A 17615-nucleotide genomic window follows, 5' to 3' on the forward strand; every position below is an offset into this window, starting at 1 on the left:
GAGAGTAACTAACTGATTTCCCAGAGAAGGCAAGTGGGTTAGGGGGAGACAAAAGGTTAGGTGGGCAGATGAGATTAAGAAGTTTGCGGGTATAAATTGGCAGCAGCAAGCACAGGACCGGGTTATATGGCGCAACTTGGGAGAGGCCTTTGTCCTGCAGTGGACGTAGTCAGGCTGATGATGATGACGATGATGATGATGATGATGATGATGGTGATGTCTACGAAACTGAGAGGTGAATCAAAAGCAAAATTCACGTTTGCGGTATGCGTTTATTCGAAACTAATTAGAATAAAGAGTCAAACAACGAGTTCCTAAACATGCATGCCTGCTAATAAACTAAATCTAGCTTCCTTTTTTTCCAGGGTTGTAGTACCAGTGGTATTTCTCATACTGTGCATACAGCTGCTACCACTAGCCATACAAGGCCCTAACACAAACAAGTACTATCGAGATATCCACATGATGGTCCATACTCACTGGAAACATTTTCTACTTCAGGTGTACAATTTCAAGCACGAGATACGATCGGTAAGCAGTCTGTCGTTGAAATGTCTGTCAGTATACCTGTGTCTATAAATGTCCAGACACTCCCGATAAAAATTGTCATCATGAGCAATGTTCTAATCTACTTGCTTGTAGAGAAACTTTAGGAAGCGATATGCCACTTTATAGTATATTTAGGGGAGAGTTGAAAGCTTTTAGATCGCCAAACGTAACATTCTAAGATTAAGGGGTGGTATCGGTATACCTTCCGGAACTGGGACAGAAAATACGGCCTTAGCTGTAATTGTAGCCAGCCATCCATGTTTCCTATTAGCCACAGAGCACAGTCACGCATTAAATTTGGTTGTAATATTCTATATTGTATTCATTAGGACTTCATGTTTTTGGGCACGATGGATTTATATTAGCAAGCTCACATCTAAACCCTTTTAATTCTAGAATTTAGCTACAGAGGTCGGCTGCTTACCCAAAAGTCACACGTTTGACCCCAACTACAGATGCCTCATTTTGACAAGAGGCGAAATGCTAAAGGCCAGTGCATTCAGATTTAGGAGTACGTAACATCGGGGTATGAAAATTTCTGGGGCCCTTTCATACGGTGGGGCTCAAAGTCCTATTATGGTTAGAACGCTTAAAACCACAGCAAATATGTTATTAACTGAACAGTGTATCTTCAATTATGCATGCTCAAGAAATGTCGTGTCATGAACAAGAAAACGGGATAAAAGTTTATTATGTAGCTAACTTCCTCAAATAACGCAATTTGTTAATACGTACGCTGTTGTGGGAGGTTTTAGAAATTTTTTCGCGGTTAGAAATTTTTGAGCCGCCGCATGGCATATAATTTTTTTCCATTTACATAGAAATGCTAGTGCCACTATCCCGGAACTCGTATGCGTGATTTCGTGTTCACCAGCGAATATCATAGTTGCACATATAGCACAAATGGTAAAATCAAATTCAAACGATTGTTTGACAATGCCGCTTTCATTATAGTTTACGCCCGGAATTTAGGGCTTCAATAGAGGGCTTGCAGTCGGCCATAAAAAAGTGTTTGCACAAGGACAGCGTTTTCGCTCTTCAAGCACTGTTGGCTGTGATCATTTGAAAGTCCAGAGCTCCACGACATGCCATGCTTAACAATTCTTCCTCACACATTAGGCACAATCCCTTTGGAGTGTGTATTTTTGTTAAGCTTTTCACAGTACGTAGCCCATCTCCTACGCTAACCGTATTCGCCACCGTCTTTTTGTTCTATCTCCAAACAGATTGCATTGATTCACATCTGGTACGTTTCTACGGACTTCCAGCTATTCCTGGTGTCCCTAGCCGTCATCCTGGTTCTCAGATGGTAAGAAGTGAGGGGCAGCGACTTCGTACAGTATTTATCAGATTGTCAAAATGCGTCTATCAACACTGCTTTTAAGCTACCCCTTCTCCCAACTCAGAGGTGCCAACTTGAGAAATTGTTTCATATCTCAGATTTCTGCGCTTTTCGAATATTATTTACTCGTGCCTGTTGTACATCTTCTTTTTTTTTGTAAAGCCAGGCCCATCACAAGCACGTGCTGCATACAGCAACCACTGCGTGCAGCATGTTCTTTGAATGTTGTACTTGCTGAATGCAGGTCCAAGCTTTGGTGCGTGGGGGCCTTCGTTGTCCTGGCCATCCTAAGCTGTGTGGTGTGCACCCTGCAAATTCACAAGACAGAGATGAGTCCATTCATCATTGGAATGACTGAAGAATTTAGGTAAGTGTTTTACTTATGATCGTAATGGCGCATAAGCTGAGGAGGAAACACCGCTATCCTTATGAAATAGTAAAGCACTCCTAACTGAGCCGACATTTCACCAGATGCCATTTACAGCGATCAAACACAGCATGGTTTGTTACAATGAAAAAACGTATATTTTTTGAACGACATTGGTGCCTTGATTAAGGTATTCAGTTGATCGCAAAATGCCGTCAACAAAACATTTTGATTCTGGGACGAGGAATACTGGAGCACTTGCTGGGACGTTGGCGCAGACAATTTCGTCGGTGACTGTTACGTGTGTTGAATAATACACGACCCAGAACTAGCGGATATATCATTGTGATACCTTGGCTGCATGAAAATTGGAGCTGGCACGCTTGCTGACATGAAGCCAAAACAACTTCTTCTCCTGCAGGTTTAGTGCTATTCATATGCTCAAAATTCCTAAAGCAATTGTAGCATTGCCGGCTTCACCCACAAAGCATGTGTGTCGTTTACTCCGTCGCGAGTGTGCTCTGGAGTTAATAGGAAAAAGTTTCGTTTCATTGTGAAATGAGTGCTATGTATGCTCCTTTTCTTTTGTTGCTTTCTGGAGACACTGAGCTCAATTCTGCGCCTTTCGCGAAATATGAAATGGATTATATGAAAAATATGCTAGATAACTTTATGACTAAGAGAGTGTGGATGCCAGAATAACTAACTGTGATACTAAGATGGCTGAAATCGTGAGCTAGCTAGAGGTGACTAAAGGCCACATAGACAGCATTATGAAATTTGTGCAACAGTAAGTAACTGTAACTAAGGATCTAACTTATGAAGTGAGAGTTCTACAAAGAAAAACAGTAATATTGAAAACAGAGGCTGCAGAATGAATGTTGTGTTTTATTGCATATAGATGGTAAAGACCTGCGTGAAACTGGGAAACAGTCTCAAGCAGTCGTTAAATGCATCTGTACTGCACAACTGGGATATAACCTGACGACAGTTCAAAGGGCACATCGTGTAGGCCGTTCTAATGAACGGAGAAAATAACCAATTATTGCGAATTTTTCACCCGAAAAAGAAAGAGGCCGTTCTGAAAAGAATCTAGGAACTTCAAAGATACACCGCACACCGTTGAGCAGGATTTTTTTTTTTTCAAATGTGTTGGTTGCGAGAGAAAGTTTGGGATGACGACAAAGTGGGAAAGACAGATAAAAAGAGCCAGGTTAAGCAAAAGCTGATAAACTGATTATAAATGTTAATTTATTTTATATTACGATAAAGAGGATGACGTCGTATCCTGCAAAAAATTGTGTAATCTATGCTTATCGTGATTTATTATTGTAGCAGTGAATTTCCGACAGCTTTGCGGCGAAGGCGAAGCAATACGCGATAACAACAAATTGGAAGGTCACACACTGAATGCAAGCAGATCGAACGTGCCTCACGTTTCTCTCGCACAAGTGACGCACGAAACGTACTCACAAGTACAGATGAACACGAATAAGCGCCTCAGTTGTTACTTCGCTGAGTCTGAAAAGCGCACCCTTTGCCCAAACGGAGACTGTGCAACATTCGCAGTGACCTTTGTGCACCAAGTATTTGAAACAGAAACGTTCTAGTGAAAATCCAACGCCAGCCAAGACGTACGACCGTCTCCAACGCGAGATTAGGGTACGGTGTCTACAAATATACTGCCTAGTGTGATGAGCACGCGCAATCCGTACGAAAGAGGGTGGCCGCGCATGTGATGACCACTCAGATGCCACGAGTGGCGCTGCGTGTTGAGTGGGTGCACGAATGCGCGAACTTCCTTTCGTCCTGTTGCTGCCGGAGCGTCGCCACGTTTAAAATCAGTGTGTGACAGCTGCCATCTGATTTACTGTGATGTTAGACGGCGCCATATGTACACTGCAACACCCAAAGATGTTCAAAACTAAGCGGCAATTGAAAGAAAGGACGTGTATTGTGCCACTGTGTCAAAGAAGTTATCAGTCGAACGAGGAAAAGGTGTCTTGTTCCCCACACTAACGGATCCAGCATGGCTTCCTCAATGAAAAAGTATGATCAAGAGGGCAGGCAGAAGGCTGAATCCGAAGGCTGTCGTGCGAGAAAAGCATTCTGAGAGTGACTCTATCGAACTATCTTTTCGGATCAGGGTGAATGGTGTCGGGAATGAAATCGCCCTTTTGGCAAAATTTCAAACAATAATATTTATCTAAAAATTTAAAATGCCCTTTCGAACTTCATTCACACAGTTTTTCTCCCATGTCAACGTCGGACTTCCTTTCCAACAACGTTTTGAGTATCATATGCGGCGAGTGTCAAATTATTCATTCGCATGTTATCATTTTTTGTTTTCACTCGAATCCTAATGGAATGCAGGCTAGGAGGTAAAGTGTTTAAAGTTTTCTCTGATAATTCTTGCTCTCAACACCAAAGCACGTTTTAAAAAATAATATGGTGGTTATACTGTCGATGGTCTTTAAAATTAATTTCTTTGCGTATTGTAAACACCTTGAGCATCTATCTATCTATCTATCTATCTATCTATCTATCTATCTATCTATCTATCTATCTATCTATCTATCTATCTATCTATCTATCTATCTATCTGTCCATCTGTCCATCCGTCCATCCATCTTTCCATCCATCCATCCGTGTCTGTTCGTCCGTCCGTCTGTCCATCTGTCTGTCTGTCAGTCCGCGTGTCCATCCGTCCATCTGTTCACCCGTCTGTCTGTCTGTCCATCCATTCGTCCGTCCGTCTGTCTGTCCGTCCCTCTATCCGTCCATTCGTCTGTCTGTCCGTCTGTCCGTCCGTCTGTCTGTCCGTCTCTCTGTCTGTCCCTCCGTTCGTCTATCTGCCCATCTGTCTGTTCGTCCATCCGTCCGTCCGTCCATCTGTCTGTCCGTCTATCTATCTATCTATCTATCTATCTATCTATCTATCTATCTATCTATCTATCTATCTATCTATCTATCTATCTATCTATCTATCTATCTATCTATCTATCTATCTATCTATCTATCTATCTATCGAATCGCCTACGTCTGGGTACCCTCTCGATCACCCCCTTAACTTAAGGTCTTAGAAATATTTTGCAAGAAGAGCCAAATGTTCGTGAAACATCGATGCTGGTTCCAGTGTTGACTATCCAGTTTCTTGCATATATTTAGCGCCACTTCATATGCTTCACCTAATAAAAAAATCACAACAGAGTCCCCTTGCATTGCATTGATTCCCAAGTTACGTGCGATCTGCGTCTTTTTTTTTTTTGCGGGCAGCAGCGGACGGCAAAATGTATGCCACGAAATGATCCTCATTTGGTAATGCAAAGCGACAGTTTTGTGAAAGCAATCGAGTAGTTCTTATACATTAAAGCTTTATGTAAAAAATCACTCCGAAAATGGAGGAAAATAATAGTTGGCCTCGCGCGGCTCGGCCTCCTGTAGACTTCGCAGCGCTTGCAAAGCGCAAGGATTGAACGGTAATGCACCCACTCGCACAGCAGCGCACCATGCGGGCGCTGCCGGCAGTCATCGGCTGCGGGGCCATCTCCTAGCCCGCGCTCAGCACACTAGGCAGTATATTTCTAGACACTGTAATAAGGTGCCTGAGCGAGCGTCCACCTTATCCACTCTGAGAGGCTAAGTGCCTGTAGGAGATGAGAACGCACGCCACCGCGCGCTTATCGCGCTACCGTGCTGGTAATGTTGAAAACGCTCCACGTTTCCCACATAGCCCCCCCCCCCCCTCCCCCCGAGACACGCGCCACCACGAGCTCATTGCGCCATCTTGCTGATATTGCTGAAACACGATAGTCCTCCCCCGAGATACCCATCACCAGCGATAAGCGGTAGATATAAATAGCTTGCCGTTTCAGCTTTCATCGATGTGCCGCAAAGTGGCTCAGTGGTTAACGCCTCACATTCACGATTAAGAGGTTTCACGTTCGGTTCCGCGCGTTGGAGTTTGACGACTTTTTTTTCTTTCCTGCGTTTTCAAAGACATATAAATACGTACACATATACGGTGACAGACGGCGACGCCGACGTGGACGTATACGTTTAGTGACGGTGACGGCAACGCCGGTGCGAAATCCAGCGGGAGTGTACATACAATTGTTATCGCAATAATAATGAGCTCATTAGCTTGGTTGAGTCTCGAAGGAAGATATTGTGTTCGGTGCAAAGTCTTGAATGACTCGACGCAGATATTACTGATAGCGAGGTGTTTCCGCACCACTGCACCGCCTATCGCAAAGATAAGTCGAGTCTTGGCAGCAGTGTTTTCTTGTTGGTTCAATCATCACTCTCATCTTCTATGATTGACATTGGAAGTGATGCGATCGAGTCGGTTTGGTGTACTTTTACGCTGGGTAACAAGTTTTCTCTCGTGGCCGAGACATTCTAACATTCGCCTGCCAGCGCACACTTCTGTGTATTGGAAACATTAGGTGATAGACTTTTTGAGGTATGTGACCACACCATAATATTATCTGGTGATTTTAATTTACCTAATCTAACCTGGAAAGTTGATTCATGGGAGGTGTTGCATTCCAGCCGTAGTAATCTTAAAAATAAACAAACATAATTAATACTTTTCGGTGGCTACGGTATGTTTTAGAATCCACAAGACTTAATCATACCCTTGATCTTATCCTTTGTAACTCACCTAATAGAGTGAGTAATGTTAATATCGTTCCAGGTGTTAGCGCCCATCAGGTTGGTGTAGCATAATTAAAACGAAATCTCGGAGAGTAAAAAAGTGTACTAATAGAAAAAAGTTCGTTTTTGATGAAGGCTACTATTTGTCAATTTTCGCACGAATTCTCGAATATTTGCCTGTTTATGAGTGCTTGGTGGAGGATGATGTACAATAATTGTGAAACGCATTTGAATATAACGTACTTAAACTTTCATAGATGTTCATTCCAAGTATGGACTCAGCTAAGCTTAAGATGCGGGAAAAAACAATAGGTGACTTACAATATTCTCAAGATAATTAGAAAACGAAGGTGGGCATTCAAAAGATGAAAAAACAAAACAAAACGGGAAGTTCATTACAAACGCTACAGGAACTGACAGGCGAGTACAAAAAGGTATCGTAAGATGCAAAGAAGCATTTCTTGAACCGTATAAATGAAAATATTTATACGGTTCAATTTCAATTTTTAAAGGAATGTGAGTCTGATCCTGTTAAAATAAATGAACCTATTTTCAGTGAACACACTCTTTCTGGGGATGTAAAAAAGCCACGTGCCTAAATAATTACTTCCAATCAGTCTTTCTTTCCAAGTCGCATTAGGCTCACTTTTGCTAAGTAGTAGTGTTCCTTTTATGCAACCACTCGAATATAGTATTAGTGGCACTGAGGCCTTGCTCGAGAACCTCGACGAAAGTAAAGCTACTGGTCCTGATGGCGTTTTCCCGGAAGTTCTAAAGCAGTGTAATCATCGAATTTCATTTTACCTTTACCTACTCATTAAGAATTCGTTATACTCTGGTTGGTTGCCACAAGTTTGAAAAGTAGCAAACGTAGTCTCAATTCACAAAGGAGGTTCCAAGAAAGACGTCACAAATTATAGACCTATTTCGCGTACATTGATATTGTATAAAATTACAGAACAGTTAATATATAAGCCTATACCAATGATAATTGATATGCAGGTTTTAACGTGCCAAAGCCACTATATGATTATGACAGACGCCGTAGTGGACGGCTCCGGAAATTTCTACCGCTTGGGGTTCTTTAACATGTACCCAAATCTGAGTACACAGTTTTACAACATTTCCGCTTCCATCGGAAATGCAGCTGTCGCAGCCGGCATTAGATCGCACAGCTTGTGGGTCCGCAGCCGAGTACCTTCGCCACTAGACCACCATGGCGGGGCAGGCTATAACGAAGCATTCATTAGATCACGTTAGATTTATTAACAAAGAAACAACACGGCTTTCGTAAAGACTTTTTATGAACAACGCATCTCCTTGAGCTTTTTCAACAACTTAGCATCAGCAATAGACTTGGGTGGGCAAACAGACTGCATCTTTCTCGATTACACCAAGGCTTACGACACTGTCTGCAATCATCGGCTTCTTGGAAAATTACGAGCGCTAAATATAAACGAAAACATCCTCAATTGAATTGATAATAACTTGTTTCAACGCCGCCAATGTGTTATTTTCAATGGCTTTGAATCATATTTTCTTGAGGTCACATCAAGCGTACCCCAGGGCTCTGTGCTGAAGACTCTGTTATTTATAATTTTTATTATTGACATTATTGTAGGCAGAGGCTCCAATATACGGCTGTTTGCAGATGATTGCGTCACTTACAGAAAATTCCAAAATGATTATGATGTCAATGAATAACAGGCTGTCCTTGAACGTATTCATCAAAGGTGTCCCAAGTGGCAAGTAAATCTAAACACGAACAAGTGCGTCCATGTGTGTATATCAAAGAAGAAAAAATAATTAATGGTAACTATTATTTAGGGGTTCAGATATTATATAGAAAAAGCTGGCCCAACTATTTGGGTGTATTATTGTCACACGATTGTTTCTTGAATGCGCATGTGGATTATGTGGTTGCTAAGGTTGCGGTGCATTGAACTATATTCAAAAAAATTGAGATGTGCAGATTATGAGCTTACCTCCCCGGTAATGAGGTTTGCCTCACCTGTATTGGAACAATTTTGGTAACACGCGTGTACTATTTGGGATGCGACACAAGTAGGCTTGATTAACTATATTAGAAAAATTTAAAACAGAGCAGCCAGCTTGTTTTGAGTAGGTACACCCCCTTGCTGTAACGCCTCCAGGCAAAGCGGGGTTGTGTATGAACAAAGAAAAATAGACATATAGACTTCTAGCGAAGGCTCCTCATAACCCCGTACGTTCACAAAATGGCGGCTGATCAGCTGCTCATCGCGCTTAGCGCCGTCTTTGTGAGGAGAGAACACTTCCGGTGGAACGAAAAAATAAAGCGGATGTGACGCAATAGTTCGAAAACCAGTGACGTCTTTTGTGTGCACCAGCGCAAAATTTGATGTCAAATTACTTTTCATGGGCCCCTGATCGCTAAGGACTAGCGCTAAGGCAATCCCCGGCGAGTCATCTACTAGTGTACTTCAAGTCAATGGCACAATATCTAAAACAAAATCGTGACTAAAGAGTGTTGTTTAAATGTACAGCTGTTCACTTTCCCTCGGTTTTAAAAAGAAACTTATTCTGCATTTCCGATGGAGGCGGAAATGTTGTAGGCCCGTGTACTCAGATTTGGGTGCACGTTAAAGAACCCCATGTGGTCGAAATTTCCGGAGCCCTCCACTACGGCGTCTCTCATAATCAAATGGTGGTTTTGGGACGTTAAACCCCACAAATCAATCAATCAATCAATCAATCAATCAAAAAGAAACTTATTTTTTGAACTTTCATTCGCCGTTGGTGGCATCTGCCACCATTTGATTAAGGTAACTAACAGCGTAGCAGTGTAAGCAAGTGATATCTGCAGTGTGGCTTATTTCTTTCACACATAAGCAGGTTCTTTGGCATGCTCAATGCTTGTGATCTTCTGTTTTAGCAGGAAAAAATGACGCCTAGTCAAGCCAAAATGATTGCATTGTACTTTTGTAACATCAATGATCATAATAACTCCAATTTATTTCACTGCACAAAATGGCAATAAGAATACAAAAAAACTGCTGACACTGTCTGCGTTATGTTTTTTTTTCTGTTTTTGCAATATGCTCTGATAGAATACTGCTACATATGTGAATGAAGACATGCAAAATATGCCGTAATAGAGAGATAACTCAGCAATCAGCTCCCTGATAACGCGAAAAGTAGGCACTGAATGCTCAAGAAGGAAACCGGGCTTCAGGAGAACTGATTAATGAAAATCCAGCGAGCAGTGCATACCAAACCATTTTCTTTGTTTCTTATCTATAAGACATGGGTCAACAGGCATACGTTTGTTGCTACTGCATCCTCGCACAGCACATCCTTTCCGCAGCTACCGACGAAAACACTCGGTGTTAATTCTCATCGTTCCGCTCCCCTTGGACACGGCACTGAAGACGTTCACTAACGATGAAAGGCACCTAACAATTTCGCGCACAGCAGAGAACGCAAGCAAGCGCACAACACTAAAACACGTGAGGGCGTGGGTTTTCACAGCTGAATTTGTATACCCATGTAGTCCAAGGGCTGTACTGAGTAATACTAGCGTGGGCAGAGAGCGCTAGAAAAAAGTTTTTTGTAATAATAAAAACCTTTGTTTTTATTAAAACATAAATTTAAAAGCATAAATACTTTGTTCTTTACACTTACATAATATTGTTCGGGTGAAGACATTTTAGCGCGATAGCGTTAGAGAGCTCGTGTCGCAGAAATCCCACCGTCGGTGTCGGCCCCGTTGGTCATGAGCGAAAAATCATCTGTGCGACTGTGACCGAAAAATCAAGTTACCGATATTGCCACGGGAAGCCGCTACTTGTCCATGCGTGCGCGAGTGATCAGACTGAAAAATCTGCGCATTTGAAGAAAAAAAGTGCTCAAGGTCACGAGGCTCAGTAGTGTCTTCGCCCCTGTCGCCTCTCCCTTCTTAGCTACCAGCGCTTTCGTCGGGACGAAAGAAAAAATAATGCAATTGCAGCATGCGACAAACCTTTTTGTATATCCACTCGCACTGAATAGATTTTTGAAACATTTCCGGCGTTGAATTCGTGAGGCAATAAGCTCTTCTAGTGAATTCATTCCATGGTTACTTGAAAAAGTGTTTCAAGGCCCCTTTAACGGATTTAATTCGACAGGTGTCACTACGAAAACGAGCCCATTCGGCGATATGTAGGTGCATTTAGGAAGCCTCAAACTACGTATAAAAACGCCGAGATTTTGTAGCCATTGCTGTGAAAACACACAGGAACTTTCAAACAGCTCGAAAAATGGACAACTACGTCCATCTAGTGGAAAGCATATTATGTCTTTATAGTCTGGTATTTTCACTTTCATGATACATCTAATATATTTAATCATGAACAAGTTTTAACGCTTGCTGTGTGAGCGTCACGCAATCATAGTATACCAACTGGTTTTGGTATTGCCACTGACATCGCTTATTTGGCTAGCAATGTAAAAGCAGCTTGTTACCGACAAGACATCGCAAATGTTCGGTCACACTGATGGCCATCCTACATGACTTGTTCATGGCTCCATGTTCAGCAACTGAACCCCTGGCACGCATGGATAAGGCATATGCTGGGAAGCGATGAAGCGCACGTAAATGCAATGTTTTTAACACCACGCAAACTGGCTCAAGACATAAATAAATGATGCAGATGTAAATGAATCAAGTCGTCAGCACTATAGGTAGAGATATAAGTGAATGCTTTGCCGAAAAGCTTTTAAAAGTGTTTGTGTGTATCCAAAGTACCACTGCGTTTGTTTGAAGCATCCTAGCGTGCAATATAGCTGTTTTTATTGATTGTGTTTTATGCATTTTTTCATCCCTGATGTGTGTGTTTCTCTACTTCTTTGTTTTGACAGCATGGTGAGAAAAGTAATGAACCTTTACTACGTGCAGCCGTTTTACCATGCGGTATGCTTCTTCTCTGGATGCATTACGTGGCTGCTAAAGGACAGCTTCAGTCGCAGCCACTTCTCGAAGGTAACGAACCATGTTTTCTTCCTATTTTTTCGCTACGTTATAACGTGCGCAAATTCATGATGGCGACGAACCATGACGAAGCAAGAAAGCCTACTAAGAAAAGAGTAGCATGCGTAGCCTAAGAGAAGGCATGTTGCCAGCACCCGAATGCACTTAAACATTTTTTTACTTGTGTTTATAATCGCGTATGGAGTGTGCGACCATGAAATGTAGTTTACGCAGCCTACTATGAATTAAAAAAAGATGTGAGTTTTTGTTTAGGTTTGAAACTACATCGCACTCACACCAACAGCGTTGTAGAAGTCACATAAGTTTCCTTTGTGTTCTGTTTCATTTTCTTTATATTTCAACAGCGAAACGGGGTAATTTTCGCTGCCATTACGTGGAAAGCATGCGCAATTGTAGCTGAAGATGGAGAACAAATATATCTTGTGCTGAAAGCTATATGTGAAGCACAGTACACTGCGACAATTTTCGTAATTATTACGTTCAAGTTCAGGCGTATCTATAAAAGTTCTTAAACCTATATGTTGATGTTCATCAACATAGATTGCTTAGCAATTAAGAAAAAAATTTAAAGTTTAAGGTCGAAGTAGTTTGCTGTGATTAGCGAATGCCGCCGCTAATAACAGTGGAAAATATTGAGGGATATTTGGAAAGATACCTTATTGCTGGCTTGAGCCATGCATTAATCTGTTTGGAGAACTCCTAGCACGCCACCTTCACTCTTCAATTCTTTCACGCTTCACAACTCATTGCTTCGTTTTGTTTTCATACGCAGGTAGTTGCTGCACTGTGCTGGATAGCGAGTCTCGCTTGTGGTATTACCTGCGTGTTCATCAAGTACCCGTGGTACCATGAAAAAGAGCCAACTGGTGAATGGGGAAAACTATCCACGGCTTTCTTCGACAGAATACTGTGGTCCATCTGCTTGTCTTGGATTACGCTGACGTGTTCTACGAAGCGTGGAGGTACGAAATTGGCTTAACAATTTCATAAAATAATTGAGGATGCAGCAGTTTAAAGCTTTAACGCACCAGCTTTAAAGGTGAACTTTCGACAAAATTTTATTGATAAAACATACGAAGATAAACGAAGATAACAAATAAAAGTAACAACTTTTTTTTACTTAGTGAAAATGAAAAAAAAATCCTTACATTTCGTGTCCAACCCGCACACTCATTTATGGGTGGCTGGAGGGAAGGAAAAAGAAGAGCGTTCAAACTGCAGCCTACATAAGCACTGCTCTTTCGTGCTCCCCAGTCATTCCTGATAGGATGGTAAGTAAAGTTTTCTTCAGGTAAAGAAATACTTTATTGATTGATATGTGGGGTTTAACGTCCCGAAACCACTATATGATCATGAGAGACGGCTTAGAGCAGGGCTCCGGAAATTTTGACCATCTGGGGTTCTTTAACGTGCACCCAAATCTGAACACATGGGCCTACAACATTTCTGCCTCCAACGGAAATGCGGCTGCCGCAGCCGGCATTCGATCCCGTGACCTGTGGGTCAGTAGCCAAGTACGTTAGCCACTAGACTACCGCGGCGGGGCACATAAAGAAAGAAATACTTGCTTTTAACTTTTACATTGGCAGATGTCCACCTGTTTCGTCCGCCAGTTGTCATTTTGCATGGTGTGTGCACCAAATCACAATATGGCCTCCTGAATTATGGCGGAGACTGCAGTATATATTTTTATTCGGATAGCAATTATATGAAAATCTAATATATACTAGCGGGTGAATTTTGACGCCCGCGTTGGCATCACCGTTTTAACCGTATATATATATATATATATATCTATATATATATATATATATATATATATATATATATTATCGCAAGAAAGGAAAAGAATCCGCGATAAGACTTCGTCGCGTGAAATCAAACGTCAGACCTCTTGCTTGTGAGGACGAGGAGTTAGCCTCTGAACCACGAAGGAGCACCTCCTTCTACGATGAAACGGCAAGTTTTATATATCTCCCACTTACAGCTGGCGACGCCCATGGGAGCAATCGTGTTTTCAGCGTTACCATTGAGATGGCGCAATGAGCACCCGTTGCCTTATTGTCACGAAGTAGCAGCGCACGCTCTCATCTGCCACGCGTGCTTTGCCCCGCGCAGAAGGGAGGGGGAGGGGATGTAGACGTTCACGCATGCGCGCGCTTATCTCGCAGTAGGGAGAATCATACGCCTCGAGCTTCCACCGGAACGATTCTGTTGTAGTTACAGGGCGCACAAAAGTCTCTGCACTCGCTGCACTTTCTCCGTTTGCAAAAAGGGCACGCTTTTCAGACAAAGCAAAGTAATATTTGAAGCACGTATTCGCGTTCATGTGCACCTGTGAGCACGGTTTATGCGTCAATTGTGCTCGAGTGACGCAGGGCATGTTTAGGTCTGTTTGCAATTGTTCGCGTGACATTATAGTTTGTTGCTATGTCATTCATTGCTTCGGCTTTGCGGAAAAGTTGTGACTTTTTTGCTACTTCCGTTGTCAGGAAGAAGTACTCTTCATTTATATTAAAGCAAAAATGGAGAAAAGGGAGGGAGGCATAGATAAGCTTTATTTCTTAAAGATTCTTAGTCTGAAACACCGTGCAAAATATTTAAATAACCTACTGTCAGTAATTTGATCGGTGCCTTCTATTTGGCTTATCAGCAATTTAGTTAGTTAGTTGGCCAGGTAGGTAGGTAATTTGTTGGTTTGTTTGTCAACGCGAATGAGATTTGCTTAAGAGAGTTTTCAGGAACATAACAGATACACAAAGTCAAGCTAAGGTTCTATAAAGCCTTCTGCGACTTATGCAATGAGCCGTCTTAAATATTTTACTGTATTTGATTGCAACAACTACTACCGATGAACAATTATATCAGTTACAGGTCCTCATAATGAAAAACTCAATAGTCTGCTTTTTCTAGGATGTGATGAAGCTTGTTGAAAAAAAATAGGATAAAATTAGCAAACAAAAATTTATAACACTGTGCTTCCTTATGGGAGAATTCTGCTATTTATAAATATGCTCTACTCTTTTTACGACTAGAAAGCTCACTTTGACAATACCTAAAGTGAGCTTAAATATACATTACAAGTGCCAGAAAATTGAAAAGTTGGAAGGCATCGTGGAAATGTGTTTTCTCAAAACAGAGCAAGGCACATTCTAGCGGCAAGCTATCCCAGAGGCCAGTTCGGTTGTATGACTCCAAATTTTTAAGATGAAATGCTTGCTTTTGCCTTGCCGTGGTGGTCTAGTGGCTAAGGTACTCAGCTACTGACCCGCAGGTCGCGGGTTCAAATCCCGACTGTGGCGGCTGCATTTCCGATGGAGGCGGAACTGTTGTAGGCCCGTGTGCTCAGATTTGGGTGCACGTTAAAGAACCCCAGGTGGTCGAAATTTCCGGAGCCCTCCACTGCGGCGTCTCTCATAATCATAAGGTGATTTTGAGACGTAAAACCCCACATATCAATCAATCAATCAATTAATCAAATGCTTGCTTTTTTTAATTCTACCAAGTGACGTCATAACAAAAACCCGGATGCGCAACACGCATATCAATGACACGTAATACAGTTTATGGTGATGCAGCATTTTTTGAAGTGAGCTTCCGCCATGAGGAAGGGTGAAGGATTGGTTTTGCCAAATCATGCTGCCATTCTGTTAACATTGTAGACTGCGTTTTTACAGTGCATAAAGGCCGGAAAGGTGTCGAGAAAATGTACATTGTCGTCTTTTATCAAAGATAGCAAGTGAGCACGTGTGATGCTGTGCAGTGGCAATGTGGCCACTGCCTACAGTGCCATCAACCTTTACCTGAAAAAAAAAGCAAGTCCGGTTTTTGCGTCATCTACTGACAAACAAAAAAGTTTCATCGCGAGTACACAAATGCTGCTAGATAACGCTCGCGCTCTGGTCTTGCCATGGGGTGATGCCGCCACGACTGGACGCGTTTTTTACACCGAAAGCTGTTATGAGATCACAACAAGGGTCATGCGTGCCATAATTGTCCACCGCCGCCGGTGTTCGTAACAACTATCATGGGAAACACAAAAAAAATTTGTGTAAATAAAAGACGCCAAACACAGGATGCCATTTGGCGCCAAACACAGGATGCCAAACACAGGTTGATATCGGGAAAAGAATCTCGGTACTAAAAGTAGAGAAGCGTTTCAGAACAGCAAAGTAACAACCGGCCGGGCTTCACACAATGCGAATTGCATAGTGAGCGGGTCAAATGCTCCAACCCTTTACAAAAGCTTCAGGCGTGGTTCTTGAATCCCGGCGGCGGCGGCGGCTGCATTTCTGATAGAGGTGTAAATGTTGTAGGCCCGTGTGTTCAGATCTGTCTGCACGTTACAGAACACCAGGTGGTCGAAATTTCCGGAGCCCTCCACAACGGCGTCTCCCATAATCATATGGTGGTTTTAGGACGTTAAGCCCCACATTTCAATCAACAGTGCACAAGCCCAATTATTTCGAAGGCGTTGCATGTTCCGTAACACTATTGGTAAAGGTGCAAAAGGACTTTAGATTTGAGCAATGCGCATTGATCGAGCAATGCGAGGAGGTTTCTTTACATTAACCTAGCGTTGCCTGTTTTGCGCAGTGTTCGGGTCCAATTACAGTGCTTCGATAGAACTCGCAATGCACAGTCAAGCGCACATAATTAGAGACCATGAAGGCATGCAAGAAACTGCATAGCTGCGCCTGTTGCACGGCGAAATTTCGGGGTGTGTAAAGCTCAAGCGCGTGCTTTGATACCTACAAGTCTGCTCATTCGTTCAATTCAACCGCGCACGTATTTATTGCAACACGGGAGAGAGAGTAAAGCGTCACATCGGCAATGTGGAAACTCCGAGAAAAAATACTGTTACAAAAATACTTTATTTGTACGAACGAAGTAAATCTGTCACACAAATTTGGCAGATCCGTCGTACTTTAGGAATCGACGTTATGCGAAGCGCGCGCAGTGAAGGGGATCATATATTAATTATTTTATGTACAGACATTATGAAACGACGTTAAAATATATGTGCAAATCTTGCTCGCCTAGACATATATTTAACAGCTACCCAAGTTTATACAACCAGTTTTCAATTGCGCAACGATGCCAACAGGAGCATAAGTATTAGCAAAACCAGAAACGATAAGCTAATATATTGCGCTGGTGCTTGCTAATGTAGTAGCCCTGGGCACTGCTACATAACTCAACTTCAGCGGATGGCACCTAACTACAATGAATGTTAACCCGACGTGACAAATAGCAGAACATACCTAATGTATAAAAAATTGGTTAACCTACACTGCAACCACGATTGACGTTTCACGAACATTGGGGTCTTTTTGAAACATAGTCCGAAAGCTGGCATGGCTTTGTAGCAAAAACCTTTATTACGACGCGAAATTCCGGGGTTCGATGTCAACTTTTTTACCGTTCATGCGTTAAATTTATCCACGTGTGTTACCGCCGTTCCTCGGTAGATACAAAGCATAAATCACCTGAGGCACGTAACCGCATCCCAGTGGCACGTATGCACCCGCGGTTATGTGCCACTGTTAGGAGGAAAGTGTTTGAAGACGTAAGCCACGGGATTGTCACATCCTTAATTCAAATTATGACTAGCGCATTATATTTGTCATACCATCTCATACTAATTTTGGTTCAAGCCAAGCTAAGGGGGTGATCACAAAAGCACCTAG

General features: G+C 42.3%; 1 protein-coding gene across 1 annotated transcript in view; it reads left to right on the forward strand.

The window, feature by feature from the left end:
* The window catches only part of LOC119161460 (nose resistant to fluoxetine protein 6), a 50553-nt gene that overhangs the window by 29627 nt on the left and 3311 nt on the right, over positions 1-17615 (forward strand). Inside the window, exons 9-13 of the mRNA XM_037413945.2 lie at positions 366-531; positions 1776-1858; positions 2136-2258; positions 11796-11916; positions 12698-12887. Coding sequence (XP_037269842.2) covers positions 366-531; positions 1776-1858; positions 2136-2258; positions 11796-11916; positions 12698-12887 — 683 coding nt within the window. The remainder of the gene's footprint in view (positions 1-365; positions 532-1775; positions 1859-2135; positions 2259-11795; positions 11917-12697; positions 12888-17615) is intronic.

The sequence above is a fragment of the Rhipicephalus microplus genome, chromosome X, assembly GCF_043290135.1.
Source record: "Rhipicephalus microplus isolate Deutch F79 chromosome X, USDA_Rmic, whole genome shotgun sequence".
Lineage (NCBI taxonomy): Eukaryota > Metazoa > Arthropoda > Arachnida > Ixodida > Ixodidae > Rhipicephalus > Rhipicephalus microplus.